Below are 18,196 nucleotides of genomic sequence, written 5' to 3' on the forward strand. Positions count from 1 at the left end.
ACTTACCCTTGTTAGAGTTTGCATATAATAATAGATCTCATAAGGTGACCGGTATGTCTCCTTTTGAGATGAATTATGGTATGTCTCCCTTAACTCCTGGTACTATAGGCACACCACAGAAATGTCCTAGTGCGGCAAAATTTTTGGCAAGAATGCAAGATACTCTAGCATTGGCTAAAACTAAGCTTCAGCAAGCAGCTGAAAGAGCTAAGTTTTATGCTGATAAGAAAAGATCTCCTCGATCTTTTGAAAAGGGAGAAAAAGTTTTTCTTCAAGTACCATTGAACTCTACATCTTTATTTACTGGAAAGTGTCCTAAGCTTTCGCCTAGATTTTGTGGACCTTGGACCATTATGGAGAAGCTTAGTGACGTAGCTTACTGGTTGGAACTTCCACCAGGCTGTCGTGTCCATCCGGTGTTTCATGTTAGTAAACTCAAGAGATATATATCTAAGGATGATAATCTAATTGATGGTCTTATTTCTTTGTAGGAAAATGACTCTGTAGACCATGGTCCAGACAAGATACTAGATCACAGAGAGAAGCGGTTACGTAATCGCGTTCTCCGAGAGTTTCTAGTTGCCTGGAAAGGTCTTCCTTTAACCGATGCTACTTGGGAATCAGAAGCTCTGATTCGTAAACATTTCCCACAGCTGATCATCGAGGACGATGATCTTAGAAGGGGGAGAGAATGTTAGACATATATTAATTTAGTCCGAGGCACTTAGGCCTAGACCGGACATTACTAGTGTGTGCACGGGCAGGGGTCTAGTGGGCCAAGGTCCGTAGCTTGGGGGTTAGCCAAGGAGTGCGGGAATGGGAGCTAAGAGAGCACTTCTACCTTTTGCTTGATTGGGAGGTGAGAACATGCTCTAAGGGACTTCCATTTATAGAAACTCATGGGCTATATTGGCTGGGAGGCGAGAAGCACACACAGGTCATTTTCTTCCTCTTACATTAATATTGGTCATTAAACTCCCCCTTATTCATAGAGGGCATGTCTAATAAAACTAGGCAAACCACACTTCTAAGCATTTTCTAATTAATCTTTTAATCACACTTAAATCTTATAATTGCTAATTTACAAACTCACTTACCTACATGATCTCTTTCATTTATCTTAGATATGAACCTTGTTTTAAAAACCTTTCTTTGCTCATATTTTAAACCCTTTTCAAGGTTCCTTTATTATAGTAATCCTAAATAATGTATCTTGATAGCTCAAAGATGCAGGTAGGTCCCCATATTAGCATCTAGTCTTTGCACAATATCTATTCTTCTTGAATCCCATAAATCCTTGATAACCACCTAGAGTTGAACATAACTAAAGAGTAGCTAATAACCATATGAACTTCGACCTATTTTAAAAATACACAAATACTCCCCATTTAGGTAGCAAACATTATTTCCTTTGAGCCAATTTCTTTGGGCATGAAAAACTCAAGTTACTCACGGTCTTGAGTATCTCTTGGATTTTCATGTCAAAAAATCTTCTAGTTTCTTCTCCCTTTAAGTGAGCTTCTATATCATGGGACCCTACAGACCTTTTAGGTATATCTTTCTTCCTTATTGGATGCATTTTTTTGGGGTGAAAAACTTAAGTTACTCATGGTCATGAGTATCTCCTATTTTATCACGTCGATAATGGTCCATGGTTCTCATATTCTTGACTTTATAGATTGCTTACTTGACCTTGACTAATGTTCACCATGAGTTTGCTCCACTTGAAACCTCCGTATTGATGGCATAGCTTAGCTTACTTAGTCTATCTCTTTTTTTAAAAAAGAAATTATTCTAAGATTCAAGTGTCTTCCCCTCTACTAATGATAGCATTTTCTTATCTACCGTGAAGGGATAATTATGTTTTTGGGAGGTCTTCCAATTCCCTTTTTGAGTTGTGCATTTCCTCTTACAACCATTGATAAAACTATGAGGAATATTAGTGCAATTTCCTCTTCCATTTTGCAGTTACCCTCATTACTGATATTACTTTCCTTTGGCAACTCTAGTTCAGCTAGTTCCTTGTTCATTTTAGCTTGCTTATGGATGGGACAAGGTTTTACTTCTTGTTTCATTTCCACACCATTTCTTGTTTGCCTTCAGTGGCCTCTCTCCCATTATTGGCATTGACTTGTGCACTATGGTATTGCTTGGTGCGTCTTAACCTTTTGTACCCTTTTTGGTATCCAAACTTTTGTAGCACCTTGGTAATATCCTTGTGACGTTAGCATTGCTCTTGGAACCCATCCACAATAAGCTGTCAAAGTATCCTCAATCACTTGATTTACTCTCTCTTCTTGACCATCTATCTTTGGATGGTAAGCCATGCTTAAATGTAAGGATGTTCTTAGAGCCTCAAAAAACGCGATCTAGAATTCATAGGTAAACTTTATGTCTTTGCCACTCATAATCCTCCAGGGTAATCCATGCAATCTAAAGATTTCCTTGAGGAAAGACTTGGAAACATCCAAAGCAGTAAAGGTTTTTTTGACTATGATAAGGTGAGTAACCTTATTCAAGCAGTCCACAACCACCAGAATTTGGCATTAGTGGAAGGAAACCCAACAATAAAATCAATGCTAATGCATGGGCCCACTCCATTTGAGGTAAGCTTTCATATACTCATGTTACACGACTTGGGTTTCTAGGAGCTTTGGCCTCCATAAGTAGTGGTAGGTTTCCCACATTTGTAACAATTGCCTATTTTATTGCTCTTCTGATTTAACTGACTCTACAAGAATCGAGAATTGAGCGTATGACTTCCTTTCTTTCAAGTGCTCGAGTTTGGGTTTTGTTTGCACCTCTGTTCCTTTTTGGCAAGGGTGGTTTAGGGGTATTGGGATTATATTTCTTATTGGGAGTTTGTTGTTGAATGGTCCCCATTGAAGTTTCCCAAGGAATCCTTAGCAAATCCTTTGGCCATTTTCATAGCCTTGAATATAGATAATTTAAAAGTTTGTTGTTGTGTTGCTAGGAAGATGGACCATTTTCACAAAAGACGTGGGGTGATTTCAAGTTCACCCTTGAGTTTTACATCAACTAGAGTGTTTCTAGGCTCTCATTTTAAATAGGGTAAATCAACAATAGCTACCCTGATATATAAACTAAAGTTATGGGAGGAAGATACAAGCTAAGATGGTTAACCCTAGAGAGATATTGTTCTAATGTACTATATATCTGTTGAAATCCTATACTCCTGCACTATACATGATTCTTCCATAAACATTGCTAAGTTTAAATTTGAAGCCTAGTATAGGGACAAAAATCTATATCTATATCTATAATGTACTTCCAACTTTGCGGGTTCCATAATTGGGGTAGTATTAAAAATCATATACGAGTGGTTTTCCAAAGTAGTATTCAAGTCTTTCATACTTATTTCTCCAATTTTAGAGTACAATGGGTATGATTTCTTCAAATGTAATTTGCTCTTGATACATCCTATTTATTTTTTCCTTCCTTTACTAAACTATAAGATAATTTTTGTAACCAAAAAAATATACTCTTTTTATTCATACAATAATAATAACTAGTTTACAACTTGCTTTTGGTCTCCTTAAACATCTTTATAAGGCCAGATGGATGACAACTAAAAAACTTATATATCTCCATCTAGACAGGCATAACAACCAACTTAGGAGGGGTCCCATCTTCTTTGGCCTCTCTCCAATAGGCCCATGCATATCTCCATGCTTCACCCAGAAAGAGAAGGTCTTCAAAATGTGTAATCAACTTCTTTCTCCATCTATTCCTTGCAACAAAAGTGGTAGAAGAAAAACTGAAGGGTGAACTGGGGATCACCTGATGTCTCTTATCTCTAAGCGAAAGTTCTTGGGACACAACTACAAACTTTTAAATAATAATTTTAAATCTCTAAGGTCTCTAAATTTAACCTGGTCTCTAATATCAAGTTTGAGGATCCTCTATGTCCGTTGTTCTAAGTAGTAGATACCCCACTTAGGGCCTTATTCATCAGACAATGTTCGATCATTAAGCATCCTTGTCACACTTCTAGTCATTCTGCCCAAGAAAGTCTTAATGGTGATTAGAATCGATGATTCCTCCAAGGCATTGTCCTACTCCCATTAAATCTCACAAACAAGTGATTAGCTTATAACTTAAGTTACTAGGTGGCCATACTCCTCACTAGATGGAAGTGACTCCTATCTATATAGCTATCATAATCTTTTCTTTTTAACTTTAATTTCATAATAACCTTACTCATTTGCTGTTTATATTTAAAATTTACACACCATTTTTAATTGGATCAATAAAAAATCAACTAGCTTATTGTTTATATTTATTGGACCAATCGTATTCGTTAATAAACCAATATTGCAAAAACCAATCATGTGATCAATCTTGATCACATGATCAAGATTGATTGCATTGTGGTGACATTGTAGTTGATTATGGCATATAATCAATCATTAGTCTTTACATTCAAAGCGTGCTTGAGTAGGATTGAGTCTGAAATCAGAGAGGCCACTATTGAGAGGCCACTATTGAGAGACACCTTCATGAAAATATTACACCGCACTTGGCACACCCCTATCGATTAAAGACTGTCTGGCTTCGAACAGAATGACCAAAGGTTTAAGTACTCTTTGGTGCTACATCGTTTTACTAACTCCCATGAGGTCTGAGTATTGCTCTATATGCCGGCCATATAAGGTGGTGAGGCTTGTTGGTGAAGTTGCTTATCAATTGGCACTTCCATTAACCTCAAAGATTCATGATGTGTTCCATGTATCACATCTCAAAGCTTACCTTGGGCCGGAGGTATTTGTGCAAGATGAATTGCCTCTAGTGGATAAGGAGGGAATGATTGAGTATGTGCCAAAAGCGATTTTGGGTACAAGAGAAAGAGTCCTTCACATCCGTACACTAGTGGAGTACTTGATCAAATGGTGAGGGCTACCTAAGAAAGAAGCTTCTTGGAAACCCGCCTCTACATTGGAAGGATTTGAAGGGTTGTTGGATGAATTTGGAAGTCCAATGAGGGTTATAAATTGTGAATTAATTTGTTGGAAATTATTGTAAATTCACTGTGGATAGCCCTATACCCTTGGGAATTGGATGCATAATGATTGGAATCTACTTAAGGTTCTTATGCCATTATGGGGAAGAAGTTATGGCTTGTTTTGAGGGCTTATTGAGCAGTTTACAGCCATATACATGTGATTTTGATATCCCATACATGGTGTGAGTATGAGCTGAGTCCATTGACATATACCCCAGTCATGAGAATTGTAATTGTACATATCAATGGTTTCAAGGACGAAACCTTTTTGGGTGGGTATGGTTTGTAACAAAGTGGAATGGTCTCATATGAATAATGGGCCCAAGGCAAATTGACCATGCCCATGGACAACACTTATGATAGTCTGAAAGGGGGGTCATGTATATAGACCACATACATCATATTTTTGGTACTTTTTGATAATCAAGAATACACAAGTCTTTTACTCTCTCTTATCTCTCTAAACCTAGGCTAATCTTCATAAATCTAATCCAAGGCTAATGAGGCTAAATCTAGGATAATCTAGTTGCCACTTTCTTTTAAAAACCTAGTCTAGCCTTGCAACACCATGGGTTATCTCACCTAGCCCAACCACTAGGTCAACATATGTGACATTTACCCATGCATCCAATCTCCTTTATCACCCACTCTTAAAATAAGGAGACAATTATTTCTAAAAGATTCCTTTATCTCAATGTGAATTACAATAACTTATTTGATATGATATGCAAGTATGTAGAAGTACTATACTACAGATAACTAATTGGAAAGCTACCCAAATATTATTGATTATAGCTCACACTATAGGCCATTTATTAGGTGTGGCTCACACCCTGATAAGTATTGCTTGCCAAAACATAGCCAAGGATCCCCAGACCCATCGAGCCTAAGCACCTCATGAATTGGTGGGTGCCATGGGGTCCTATAGACTACACCCCCTTACAGGATCCATGGGTCACTTCTCTCATCCCTCACCTAAACTATGCTAAGAACACGCCTTGACAACCACTTTAGGAAGGATTGCTATCCCGCAATGCGTCCTCAGACTGTTTGCCCCATGGAAGTGCCTGAAACAAGAATCTTTTCTCCAAGTACTTATCTAGCTCACAAGTACTTATCAGACTGGTTGCCCCATGGAAGTGCATGAAACAAGAATCTTTTCTCTAAGTACTTATCTAGCTCGCAATTCAAATAAACATGGATGTACAAATTAAATCAACACAACATATCATAGCATAGGAAGAAGAAAATATTTATTAACATATGAACAAGAGAACTAGGTGCAATCTCCCCCTTGACATGTGTGGCTCCTTCTCCCACACATGATATTTATGTCACTATTCATATTTTTAGCCCTTGGAGCTATTAATAGAACCTTTTTTTACTTTTGGGCTTTTTCTTTACATATTAATAACCTTGTCCAAAGTTTTTAAGATTTACACATGATACAAACTTTTCCCAATAATAAATACAAATAGGTCTATACACACAACTACTTATGTATGTATGCACATTAAAATAATCTTATGCACTTATGCACATAAAATAACCTTGTGTGCATATAAAATTCTATTGTGCACATAAAATCTAGCCACATGATAGGCTAAAAATGATTAATTAAATTCTAAACTTACAAAATATCATGATTAGTACATGATCTTTGTCTTCACACCACCGCCACCATACGTATGACAGCTCAATCGATACCCTCATATAGTGCAACACCTCAATCGTTACTCTCACATATCTCACTATCTATACTTATGGATATAATCCATTTTAGTTAAATAATCAATTGAATACACTAATAAATCCCAATGTTGTCATGAGAAATAGGCAGCTATAATATCAAACCACACGTACCCATTGGCATGGCACACATGGATGTCCCTGGTATAAAATAAGAAATATAATTCCTACTAACTCAAGAGTGATTCTCATATACATACATAAGATGGTAGAAGATAGAAGACATAAATGTGTGTGGTGTATCTACATGAAATGAATTTGATGTCCCATACCACCAGATTAACTCCATGTATCACTCCTTCAGAGTAGAAGTTTGAGACGGAGTGGCTAGTTCCCTGTGAAACTTAAATTCTGACACAAATTTTCTTTATCTTAAAATAAATTATAATCCTTAGTTGGGATGTCATAAATTAATATCTAAAGTGTGAAAAGTATTTAGAGTATGTATGCTAAAGTCTATAAGACTCGTGAAATGAAATGTGAGTAAGATGTTAATGAAATTGTTTTGAATAATGAGGTAAGGTTGAGATGGTTGAGATGGTCTTGAGGCAAATTTAAGTTATTTACTTGAATTCAAAATTATAGTTTCTCTAGGTAGACTTATCAAAATGAAATCTAAATATTTCTTTAGTTACTCAATTTGTCCCAAGCTTGATCTTGAATCTATGGTTTGCTAGGGTTTACTATCTAAACCTTTATGATCTAGAAATGATAAAACAAGTGTGAACTGTTTTGCAAAGAAAAGTGAATACACACCTCCACCATTTTATAGTGTATTGGTGATGATATCCTCTTGCTGGAGAGGTTTTCCATTGGTGGTTGTGCATATAAGAAACAATCTGTTCTCCTTCTTCATCATCAGACAAACTTTAGCATAATTTCCTTCTTGATGATATCTATAACATATAACATGACACATTTCTTGGAATTTTTGTTATTAGTCGGATTATAGGTGTCTTTTTTCTTAGATTTATTAACTTTTCTTATTTTGTTCTTATTTCTCCTACTCAATCATTTTAAAACTCTCTTATGAAATTCCTCTCAATGTTCTTGTTCTTTATATTAAATGAACACAATCGATTTGTTATTGGATTGGAGGATGTTGTGATAAATATTCCATAGCTTAAACTTAAGAAATAATAAATATTTTTGATGAGAAGTGTCAATAATTACATATCTTATTTATGTTGTTGCGTCATTGAAGTATTTTGGCAAACAAAACAATTTGATACTCCAAAAACATATCTGTTAAGCATGAGTCTATATACTTTCTGTGAATACGAAGTACAAACTTTTGTTAAAAATTAAATATTGATGAAAAATAGAAAACAATAACTAGATTTGATTTTAAAGTTGCTATTATGATAGTTCTAAAAAATAACTATTTAAATATAATTCAAAAAACTATAAATTGATGATTGATATCAAGGTAGGAGAGTCTTACATTAAATTGATGAGTTGCAAGTGTCAATGTCTGGTTAAGACCCAGCACTTACGCCTACTCATGTGCACCCAATGTTTTTGTCTTTATGTTGTTGAATAAATTTATCTTATTATATGGTTTGTGGTGAGATTTGTTGAAGGCGTCGAAGCCAGGAAAAACTTGCACTTTTTAAAGATATCAATTTCAAAACAATTTATTGAATACAGCATCACTCAATTCGTAGCTTCATACAATTTTATTTCATTATTTTAAAAGGAAAAGATACACATTTATTAACACTAATATTTAAAAAAGAAACTCTTCTTTAAAAGATAACCAAGCTAACCTGGCCACCACCATTTCCTTGAGGAGCTTGTAACGGGAGGGTTGGGGCTGCATTGGGAGCATCTTCTCTAATCTCATTGTTGCACGCTCCTCCCGAGGTAATATTTTGACGTTTTCGGGATGGGGCCATCTTGGACGTTGTCTTGTAGGGCTCGATGTTGCGGTCGAAACGCTCCAGTCAGATCTCAACTCTGAGATCGTTTGCTCACTGTATGAGCAAAAGACCACAGCGCATGAACCCTCTTTAAGGCCAAAACCTCTTGCTAAAGTCCACGCAAATGGGGGGGAGGGGGGGTAGAGGAGAGTTGCCCTTATCTGAAAAGTGGCAAATGAGGGCGTGTTGAGAGGTGTGGTAGCAAGGGGCGGCTATACTACAACAAGTACACTACGTAGGAACAGATGGCGGTACAGACGACGGCTCAACAGAGCATAGGCTTCACAGAAATGCGTGCTACCCCGGGGGTCTATATAGTTGTGGGGTACGGGTGTGGCCGCTACGCAAAGCAAGGTCAAAAGGATGGTGTACCGGCAAAGACTGTAGATCTGTGGCCTGCGTGACTCAGGGGGAAAGCTACGGTGGTGGTTAATAGGGGAAAGGGGTGGTACGCATGTACCTTATCTAGTCAGAGAGAGACAGCATGGGTGTCCATGTAGCGGTGCGTGTGGACCACACAGTAGGCGACCAACCTTTGGTTCTTGTGCGGCCATCGTACGGGCACCCTGGTAAGTGTGTACGGTCCAATTTTGGGGTGGGGTCCCCAAATTTGGGGCGTCGACCTCGATTTACATGCTAGACCGCCCGAGGGCGAATTTTTTTTATATTCGAGATGTTCTCGTGGTTGTTCGGGTGCAGACCGTTCATCAATCAGACGCCCAGTCGTGCATTTATTAAGGTTTAAAGGTCGTCGCTATTTAACTAAAAATAACCAAAATTTACATATAAGCTTGATCCGGTGTCCGTTTTGGATGCTGTAAAATCCTATATTAGGATAAAATTGCACGCAAATTCTAAATTTGGGCTCAGAATTTGAAGATTCTAAGTAGAAATGGCTCATTTAATAAAATCATTGATTTTTATACCATAAAAACTCATAAATTCATCTATCACATGGACATTTCTTTATTAGTGAGATGGGTATGTTACATCCTTCTCCCCTTAAAGAAATCAAGATGTTCTCATCTCTTCATGAATTGGGGATAATCCTTTAAGAGTGTAGCTTCATCTTCCGAAGTTGCATCCTCTTCAGGGTAATCTTTCCACTGTACTAGATGTTCTACAAGAGTTCTATTTCTGAGTTGCCTTTTCCTATGATCCTATTGGGCTGTAATTCAAGGACTCCTTGAGTAGGGATTACAACTTGTTCATCATCAGGAATATAATTGAGACTGGGTACATAAGGTTTTAACAAACTTACATGAAATACATTGTGGACTTTGATATGGGCTGAAAGCTGGAGTTTATAGGCACTTTTAACTAGACACTTGATAACTGTATAGAGACCTCAATACCTAGGACTGAGCTTCTTATATTTCCCAAGTGATAGAGAACTTTGTTTGGGTCACACTCATAGAAGAAATTTGTCTCCTTTCTTGAAGATCCTTTCAGACCTCTTGGTGTTAGCATAATGCTTTTGTCGATCTTGGGTAGCTTTAATATCCTTTTGGATTGCCTTGGTTTGTTCCTCCATCTCTTCGAGCATTTTCCTGGATGCCTCAACTCTTATGGTCGGATCAGAGAAATTTAGAGGAGACAAGCATTCTTGCCTATAGAGTGCTTTGAATGTTGACATTCCCATGCTCTGATACCAATTGTAAGGTTCCCCCGTTAAAGAAATAGGGGAAACACTTAAGATAGTCCACTAAGTCTTAACTTGGAGAAAATTTCCTATTCATCGACACCATTGTAAGGTTCCTCCCCTTAAATAAATAGGGGAAACACATAAGATAGTCCACTAAGTGTTAACTTAGAGAAAATTTCCTATTCATCGACACCTTGACCATGTAGAGATTGAAGGATACGATTCATAGGTAAGACCTAGTCCTATCCCGCAGGGGGAGCGTGACCTTCTAAAAATCAAATCACCCATAGGGTAATTGATCATAAATTGGGCAATTACTAGACTTGATTTCTAGAAGCAACGCTTTTTTCCTCATCCATGCAAGGCATAGCCGCTGGCCTAGTCTTCTAGAATAGAGTTGCCCAAGAACCTATTTCTCTAGCATAGGGCTTTCACTTTTAATCTATTGGAAAGCTACCCGACTAATCAGGTCCACCCGTCTGTAGGATGGTGCTGTCGGGGCATTCCATCCTCCTACTTTCCACCCTACTCACGCGTCAATTTGTTTTCTAATTAATCCTACCACACTGTTTGACATAAATAAACATGTTCCTTAATTAAGGCCCTTTTCAAGGTTTGTTAAAATAGCAGTCTTTTTCTATAATACAATAATGCCAAAGACAAGATTTTTTTTAAAAGTTTATACATGAATCAATTTCATACAAGCCAAACCGGCTCTCTTATTTTTTTCCTTTATACTGCCGATGATCTAGAATTCGGCCTTCTAGCCTCTACATGCTGGGCAAAACCCTACGGGACTATACACCTCATCGTTGGCCGGCTGGCAAGACACATGCCGGCCTGTCGCCCTCTCAGGCTCCATTGCTGGATCCTCCCGCCCCTCAGAGAGATGTCTGCACACTAGGGTGGGCTTATTCACCGCACTAGCTTGGGCCCTCAGAACTAGACAGCATCATAATCTCTCGCCTCAATAATCGGTGAACCTTATTCTCCCAATGGTATGAGGGATACCTTGGGCCATTCCCGAGCTTTGCTAAATGACGCCGCCTGGCTACACAAGCATGGAACGGAGTTAGCGTCGAAGCCAGGAAAAACTTGCACTCTTTAAAGATAACAATTTCAATACAATTTATTGAATACAGCATCACTCAATTCGTAGCTTCATACAATTTTATTTCATTATTTTAAAAGGAAAAGATACACATTTATTAATGTTGGAATTAGGGTTGCAGGAAAGCACACAAAGCTTGGAGAAGAAGAAGCAAGAATGCACACAACACAAAGTGTATTAGATTATGTCAATGTACAAAAGATAAGTTAGCCCTAGAATGATGGGCGTATCTACAAGCCGGGGGAAAAAACCTCCTAAAGAGGAAAAAAGTACCCCGGCAGTCCTAAGTGTGTTCACACACATCACTGCCTATATATATGGCAACAAATCCCCCCTGGAAGTGATGGTGTGAACGAGAGCTGGCACTCATGTATAGGGGAGTTCCATGCCCGAAGTAGATCGATCCACAAAGGGGAGCAAGCCCAAAGCTTTGCGGAAAGCTTCGAACTTCTCACGAGGAAGCGCCTTTGTGAAAAGATCGGCGAGGTTGTCCTGTGTTGGCACATAGGCCTAGCTGATCTCTCCTGCTGAGAGTCTCTCCCTGACATAGTGATAATGCACCTCAATGTGCTTTGTGCGAGCATGAAAAACTGGGTTTCTCGCAACTGCCAATGTGCTCTGACTGTCAGTGAAGATAGAGGTGGCAGACTTCTGTCCAACACCCAAGTCAGCCATAAGCCGTCTGAGCCACACACACTCAACCGTAGCTGTGAAAGCTGCCCTGTACTCAGCTTCACAACTAGAAGTGGCCACAGTAGGTTACTTCTTGCTCAACCAAGATATGCATGAGCTACCGAGCATGAAACAAAAACCACTTGTGGACACTCTTGTGTCATAGCAACCAGCCCAATCCGAGTCCGAAAAAGCATGTAAATCTGGCGGCAACGATCCCCCCTTGGGATAAAACAACCCAAGATGTATGGTGCCACTCAAGTAGCGAAAGATGCGTTTAACTGCCTTCCAATGCTGAGACCCTGGGCTATGCATAAACCTGCTCACCTGTGAGACTGCAAACTGAATGTCTGGCCTCGTAATGCATACATAAATGAGGCAACCAACAGCTGTCTGATAGAGTGTGACATCAAAGTGATCTCCAGCATCATGAAGACTCAACTTCAAACCTGTCTCCATTGGAGTAGCAATAGGCTTGCAGTCTTCAAGGCCAAATCTCCGCAACAATGTCTCAATATACTTTGTCTGACACAAAGCAATACCTCCATCACACTGCTTAAATTGTATCCCCAAATAATGATGCAAATGCCCCAAATCTGACATCTCAAAAGAGGCATTCAAATCAGCCTTGAAATCAGCAATATGACTTTCTTTTGGTCCTGTGAGCAGCATGTCATCGACATAGAGAGCAATGATTAGATGTACATCATCCACACATTTAACATACAAAGTGCTTTCTGTTGGACTATTCTGAAAACCATGTGCAGTCAAATATGCATGTATCTTTTCATACCAAGCTCGTGGAGCTTGTTTTAAACCATATAAAGCCTTTTTCAACCTGCACACTTTGTTTTCCTGCCCTCTTTGAACAAAACCACGAGGCTGCGATACATACACCTCCTCATGCAAATCTCCATTCAAGAACGCAGTCTTTATGTCCAACTGATGTACATTCCAACCATTATGAGCTGCCAATGCACAAATGCTACGAATGGTAGTCATACGACAAGTGGGAGCAAAGGTCTCATCAAAATCAATGCCCTTTTCTTGAGCATAACCCTTTGCAACAATTCTAGCCTTATAGCGATCAACACTGCCATCTAGCTTTTGTTTCAACTTAAAAACCCACTTACATCCAATGGCCTTTTTACCAATAGGCAAATCACACACAGACCATGTACCATTCTTCATTATAGCATCATATTCACTTTGCATTGCAGCCAACCAATTTTTTGAATTTTGTGCCTCATCAAATGAAAGAGGTTCTTCCTCTTCACACATACTAGACACAGCCAAAGCATAACAATATGATGCATAAGACGCATGCTGAAAACCTGAACGAGTACGACTAGACATAGGTGCATCAATTTTACTATTACGCAAGGTTTGCACCAGCCATTTAGGCATACCTCTAGCCTGGTCATTTTCAGCCCTATCCTCATGAACTATATCCTGTAAATCTGCATCAGAAATAGGCTGATCTATGATGTCGTTTGAAATCTGCATAGGCTGAATATTTGCCTCATTAGGACTTACATTTGAATTCCCACCTGTAAACAGAGGCAACAATGTATCAAATACATCCCGTGAGCTCACACCTGTCTCTTTGGTACATGATAACAAAGGCTGCACAACATCTTCCACAAAAACAACATCTCGACTAATCAAGATACGCTTTGACTGCGGACGATACAATCTATAACCCTTGCTCTCAACACTGTAACCAACAAAAATGCATTTGACAGCCTTATCATCCAATTTTCTGCATTGTTGCACAGGCACTAAAGCACAGGCCAAGCAACCAAAGACACGTAAGTGACCAATAGAAGGTTTCCTGCCATGCCAAGCTTCATATGGAGTAATAGACTGCAAGGCCTTAGTGGGACACCTGTTGAGTACATATGCAGCACACATGACAGCCTTAAGCCAAAAAGCATGTGGCAAAGCTTGGCTCTTAACCATACATCGTGCCATCTCCATAAGTGACCTATTTTTTCTCTCAGCAACACCATTTTGCTGAGGGGTATACGGCACTGTACATTGGTGTTTTATCCTACGACTAGCCAGAAATGCATCAAACTCTTTAGACATGTACTCCCCCCCTCGATCAGTACGGAGGGTGCCCACAATACAATTGGATACATTTTCAACCATAAGAAAAAACTGTTTGAAGCACAAAAACACTTCGGACTGTGCCTTCAGTGGATATACCCATGCATGCCTTGAGTAATCATCAATGAAAGTCACGAAGTACAAGTGTTTACCAAATGACGGAGTTTGCATAGGACCACATACATCACTATGTACAAGCTGCAATTTGTGAGTGGCCCACACAGAACCATCCTTTGGAAACGCAGAACGCTGCATTTTGCCCAAAATACAGCCTTCACAAACATGTTTCAATGGTGTCTCAAGAGGGGGCAATGAAGCAACCATATCAAATTTCTGCAAACGCAGCAAACTAGCAAAGTTCAGATGACCAAAACGAGCATGCCATAGTTTTGCATCTGAAACCGCCTTTTCATTAGAAACTGCATTTGCTGAATCTTCCACACACTTGTCATAAGAATTGAGCCTATACAGCCCACGAAACAAGATGCCAGATACAATAATCGTATCACCAAAAGTCAAATCATGAACAGTACATCTGTCATCCACAAATTTGACTACAAGTCCAAGTCTAGAAAGCGCAGAGACAGACAATAGATTCTTCTTTATCCTTGGCACATACAAAGCATCTGAAAGTGTGAAAGCGCTGCCATTTGCAGCAGTAAGCATAATTTTACCAATGCCCTTCACTGGGTAAGAAGCATTATTGGCACATGTGACAGTATTCCCATTAGGGACAGCCTCAAGAGAAGTGAACATATCACGATGCGAGGTAATGTGCTTTGTAGCACCACTGTCAAAATACCATATATGAGAGTCAATAGAAACTGCCAAACATGCATCATGTACAGATGGGTCATACTGGCAATACACGCTAAACGCCCATTCTGTATCCTGCACAACATTTGCAGAATCTGCATTTGTAGAAGCATTCGCTATTGTGGCTGCATTTGACACTTTCTTCTTTGCCTCTTTAGCCTTTAGCTTAGGGCAATTCTTAATGACCTGATCATTTGCCTTACAATAGTTGCACCTGGTCTTTTTCTTGCCTTTATCAAGAGCCTTCTCAGACTTATTGTTGCTACATGTGGAAGGAGAAGAAGATGCAGACCTACTAATAGGAGAAGAAATAGTGGAAGGGGCTGCCTTACCACTTCTTCTCTGCTGGGCAGCAATAAATGCTTGATCAACTGCACGCTGCCTGGCCTTGTTTTGCCTGGACTGCGCTTCTTGCAAGAGCTTGTTGACTAAAGTATCATATTTGACAGCATCAGGTCTGTCCTCATTAAGAAGTCTCCACGTGGAAGCAAAAGTCTGATATGTCTCAGGTAAAGCATCAAGAACAGTCTGCACAAGAGAATGATCAGGAATAATCTCACCTGCAGAAATCAACTGTTCTTTGAGATCTTTAATCTCAGCAAGAAAAACATTCATGTCATCATCTTCTTGCATAATCTTCAATTCTAGCTCTTTATGCAGGTAAGCGATTTTTGCCTCGTTATACGACCTGCATACAAACCAGCTAGAATATCCCAAGCCTGTTTTGCTGTTTTAGCTGAACGAATATGTGGGGTGATGTTACGTTTGACAAAAAGTGCAATCAAGGCATGAGCCTGCGCATCTTTACCATCCCAACGAGCTTGTTCAGCAGTGGGTAAAACAGCAGCAACAGTAGAGCTGCTAGAACCTGCAACATCCTCAACAGATCCTACATCCACAGAACCTGGACGTACATCCATACCCTGCACAATGTTCCACACTCCTTTTGCAACCAAAACATGCTGCATCATGTATGCCCAAAGTGGGTAGTTGCTGTCTCCATCCAATTTGTCATCAGCAGATAACATGCGAAATACATCATTGTTGTTATCAGCCATGGCCACTGACTAAAACTGATGCAAAAGCTACCTGTAATGAAACAAAAACTGAACAGAAAACAACTCGTGCTATGTAGCACGGTCCACAATAGAGTATGTATGCCTGTTTTGCAGAAAACTGCACTGTCGAAATTTCTGCAGAAAATGACGAAAACACCTGTGCAGAACTTGAAATGCAAAAACGGAGCCCGAAATGACCTAAGATGCAAATTCTGAGAACGCATTGTCCTACGGGCTGATTTGCAGAGTATAGGGACCTGCAAGCACTCGTGAAAACTCACCTCAATCGGAGAACATGAGTCGGAGGGTGCTGGCGGTGTAGCCCTGGGAGCCGATGCCTGCTCTGATACCAATTGTTGGAATTAGGGTTGTAGTAAAGCACACAAAGCTTGGAGAAGAAGAAGCAAGAATGCACACAACACAGAGTGTATTAGATTGTGTCAATGTACAAAAGATAAGTTAGCCCTAGAATGATGGGCGTATATACAAGCCGAGGGAAAAAACCTCCTAAAGAGGGAAAAAGTGCCCCGACGGTCCTAAGTGTGTTCACACACATCACTGCCTATATATATGGCAACAATTAACACTAATATTTAAAAAAAAACTCTTCTTTAAAAGATAACCAAGCTAACCTGGCCACTGTTGGAATTAGGGTTGTAGAGGACAGCACACAAAGCTTGGAGAAGAAGCTCTGTGTATTAGATTGTGTCAATGTACAAAGATAAGTTAGCCCTAGAATGATGGGCGTATCTACAAGCCGGGGGAAAAAACCTCCTAAAGAGGAAAAAAGTGCCCCGGCGGTCCTAAGTGTGTTCACACATCACTGCCTATATATATGGCAACAAATCCCCCCTGGGAGTGATGGTGTGAACGAGAGCTGGCACTCATGTATAGGAAAGTGCCATGCCCGAAGTAGATCAGTCCACAAAGGGGAGCAAGCCCAAAGCTTTGCGGAAAGCTTCGAACTTCTCACGAGGAAGCGCCTTTGTGAAAAGATCGGCGAGGTTATCCTGTGTGTCGGCACATAGGCCAAGCTGATCTCTCCTGCTGAGAGTCTCTCCCTGACATAGTGATAATGCACCTTAATGTGCTTTGTGTGAGCATGAAAAACTGGGTTTCTCGCAACTGCCAATGCGCTCTGACTGTCAGTGTAGATAGTGGTGGCAGATTCCTGTCGAACACCCAAGTCAACTATAAGCCGTCTGAGCCACACACACTCAACCGTAGCTGTGAAAGCTGCCCTGTACTCAGCTTCATAACTAGAAGTGGCCACAGTAGGTTGCTTCTTGCTCAACCAAGATATGCATGAGCTACCGAGCATGAAACAAAAACCACTTGTGGACACTCTTGTGTCATAGCAACCAGCCTAATCTGAGTCCGAAAAAGCATGTAAATATGGTGGCAACGATCCCCCCTTGGGGTAAAACAACCCAAGATGTATGGTGCCACTCAAGTAGCGAAAGATGCGTTTAACTGCCTTCCAATGCTGAGACCCTGAGCTATGCATAAACCTGCTCACCTAAGAGACTGCAAACTGAATGTCCGGCCTCGTAATGCATACATAAATGAGGCAACCAACAACTGTTTGATAGAGTGTGACATCAAAGTGATCCAGCATCATGAAGACCCTGAGCTATGCATAAACCTGCTCACCTAAGAGACTGCAAACTGAATGTCCGGCCTCGTAATGCATACATAAATGAGGCAACCAACAGCTGTTTGATAGAGTGTGACATCAAAGTGATCTCCAGCATCATGAAGACTCAACTTCAAACCTGTCTCCATTGGAGTAGCAATAGGCTTGCAGTCTTCAAGGCCAAATCTCCGCAACAATGTCTCAATATACTTTGTCTGACACAAAGCAATACCTCCATCACACTGCTTAAATTGTATCCCCAAATAAGATGCAAACAAATGCCCCAAATCTGACATCTCAAAAGAGGCATTCAAATCAGCCTTAAAATTAGGAATATGACTCTCATTTGGTCTTGTGAGTAGCATGTCATCGACATAGAGAGTAATGATTAGATGTACATCATCCACACGTTTAACATACAAAGTGCTTTCTGTTGGACTATTCTGAAAACC

The 18,196-nt window shown here is 39.8% G+C and overlaps 1 protein-coding gene across 1 annotated transcript; it reads right to left on the reverse strand.

Annotated features, from left to right (window-relative positions):
* Positions 1-6,033: 6,033 nt before the first annotated feature.
* LOC147621329 (uncharacterized) lies at positions 6,034-16,108 on the reverse strand. Its single transcript, XM_086824438.1, has 3 exons — positions 15,739-16,108; positions 15,448-15,610; positions 6,034-6,145 (listed from the first exon to the last, which is right to left on the reverse strand). The coding sequence occupies exons 1-3, from the start codon at positions 16,106-16,108 to the stop codon at positions 6,034-6,036; spliced, it is 645 nt and encodes a 214-aa protein (XP_086680564.1).
* Positions 16,109-18,196: the final 2,088 nt, after the last annotated feature.

The sequence above is a fragment of the Cibotium barometz genome, chromosome 30, assembly GCF_041138505.1.
Source record: "Cibotium barometz isolate CiBa-2024 chromosome 30, ASM4113850v1, whole genome shotgun sequence".
Taxonomy (NCBI): domain Eukaryota; kingdom Viridiplantae; phylum Streptophyta; class Polypodiopsida; order Cyatheales; family Cibotiaceae; genus Cibotium; species Cibotium barometz.

What these genes read in the sequence shown, in the direction of transcription:
- LOC147621329 (XM_086824438.1), bottom strand. Translation starts at nt 16,108, where the DNA reads ATGGCTGATAACAACAATGATGTATTTCGCATGTTATCTGCTGATGAC. An exon ending in TCTAGCTGGTTTGTATGCAG is followed by an intron (nt 15,611 to 15,738) that starts GTCGTATAACGA and finishes TGATTTCTGCAG; the next exon opens with GTGAGATTATTCCTGATCAT. An exon ending in TTGCAAGAAGCGCAGTCCAG is followed by an intron (nt 6,146 to 15,447) that starts GCAAAACAAGGC and finishes TGGGGCAACCAG; the next exon opens with TCTGATAAGTACTTGTGAGC.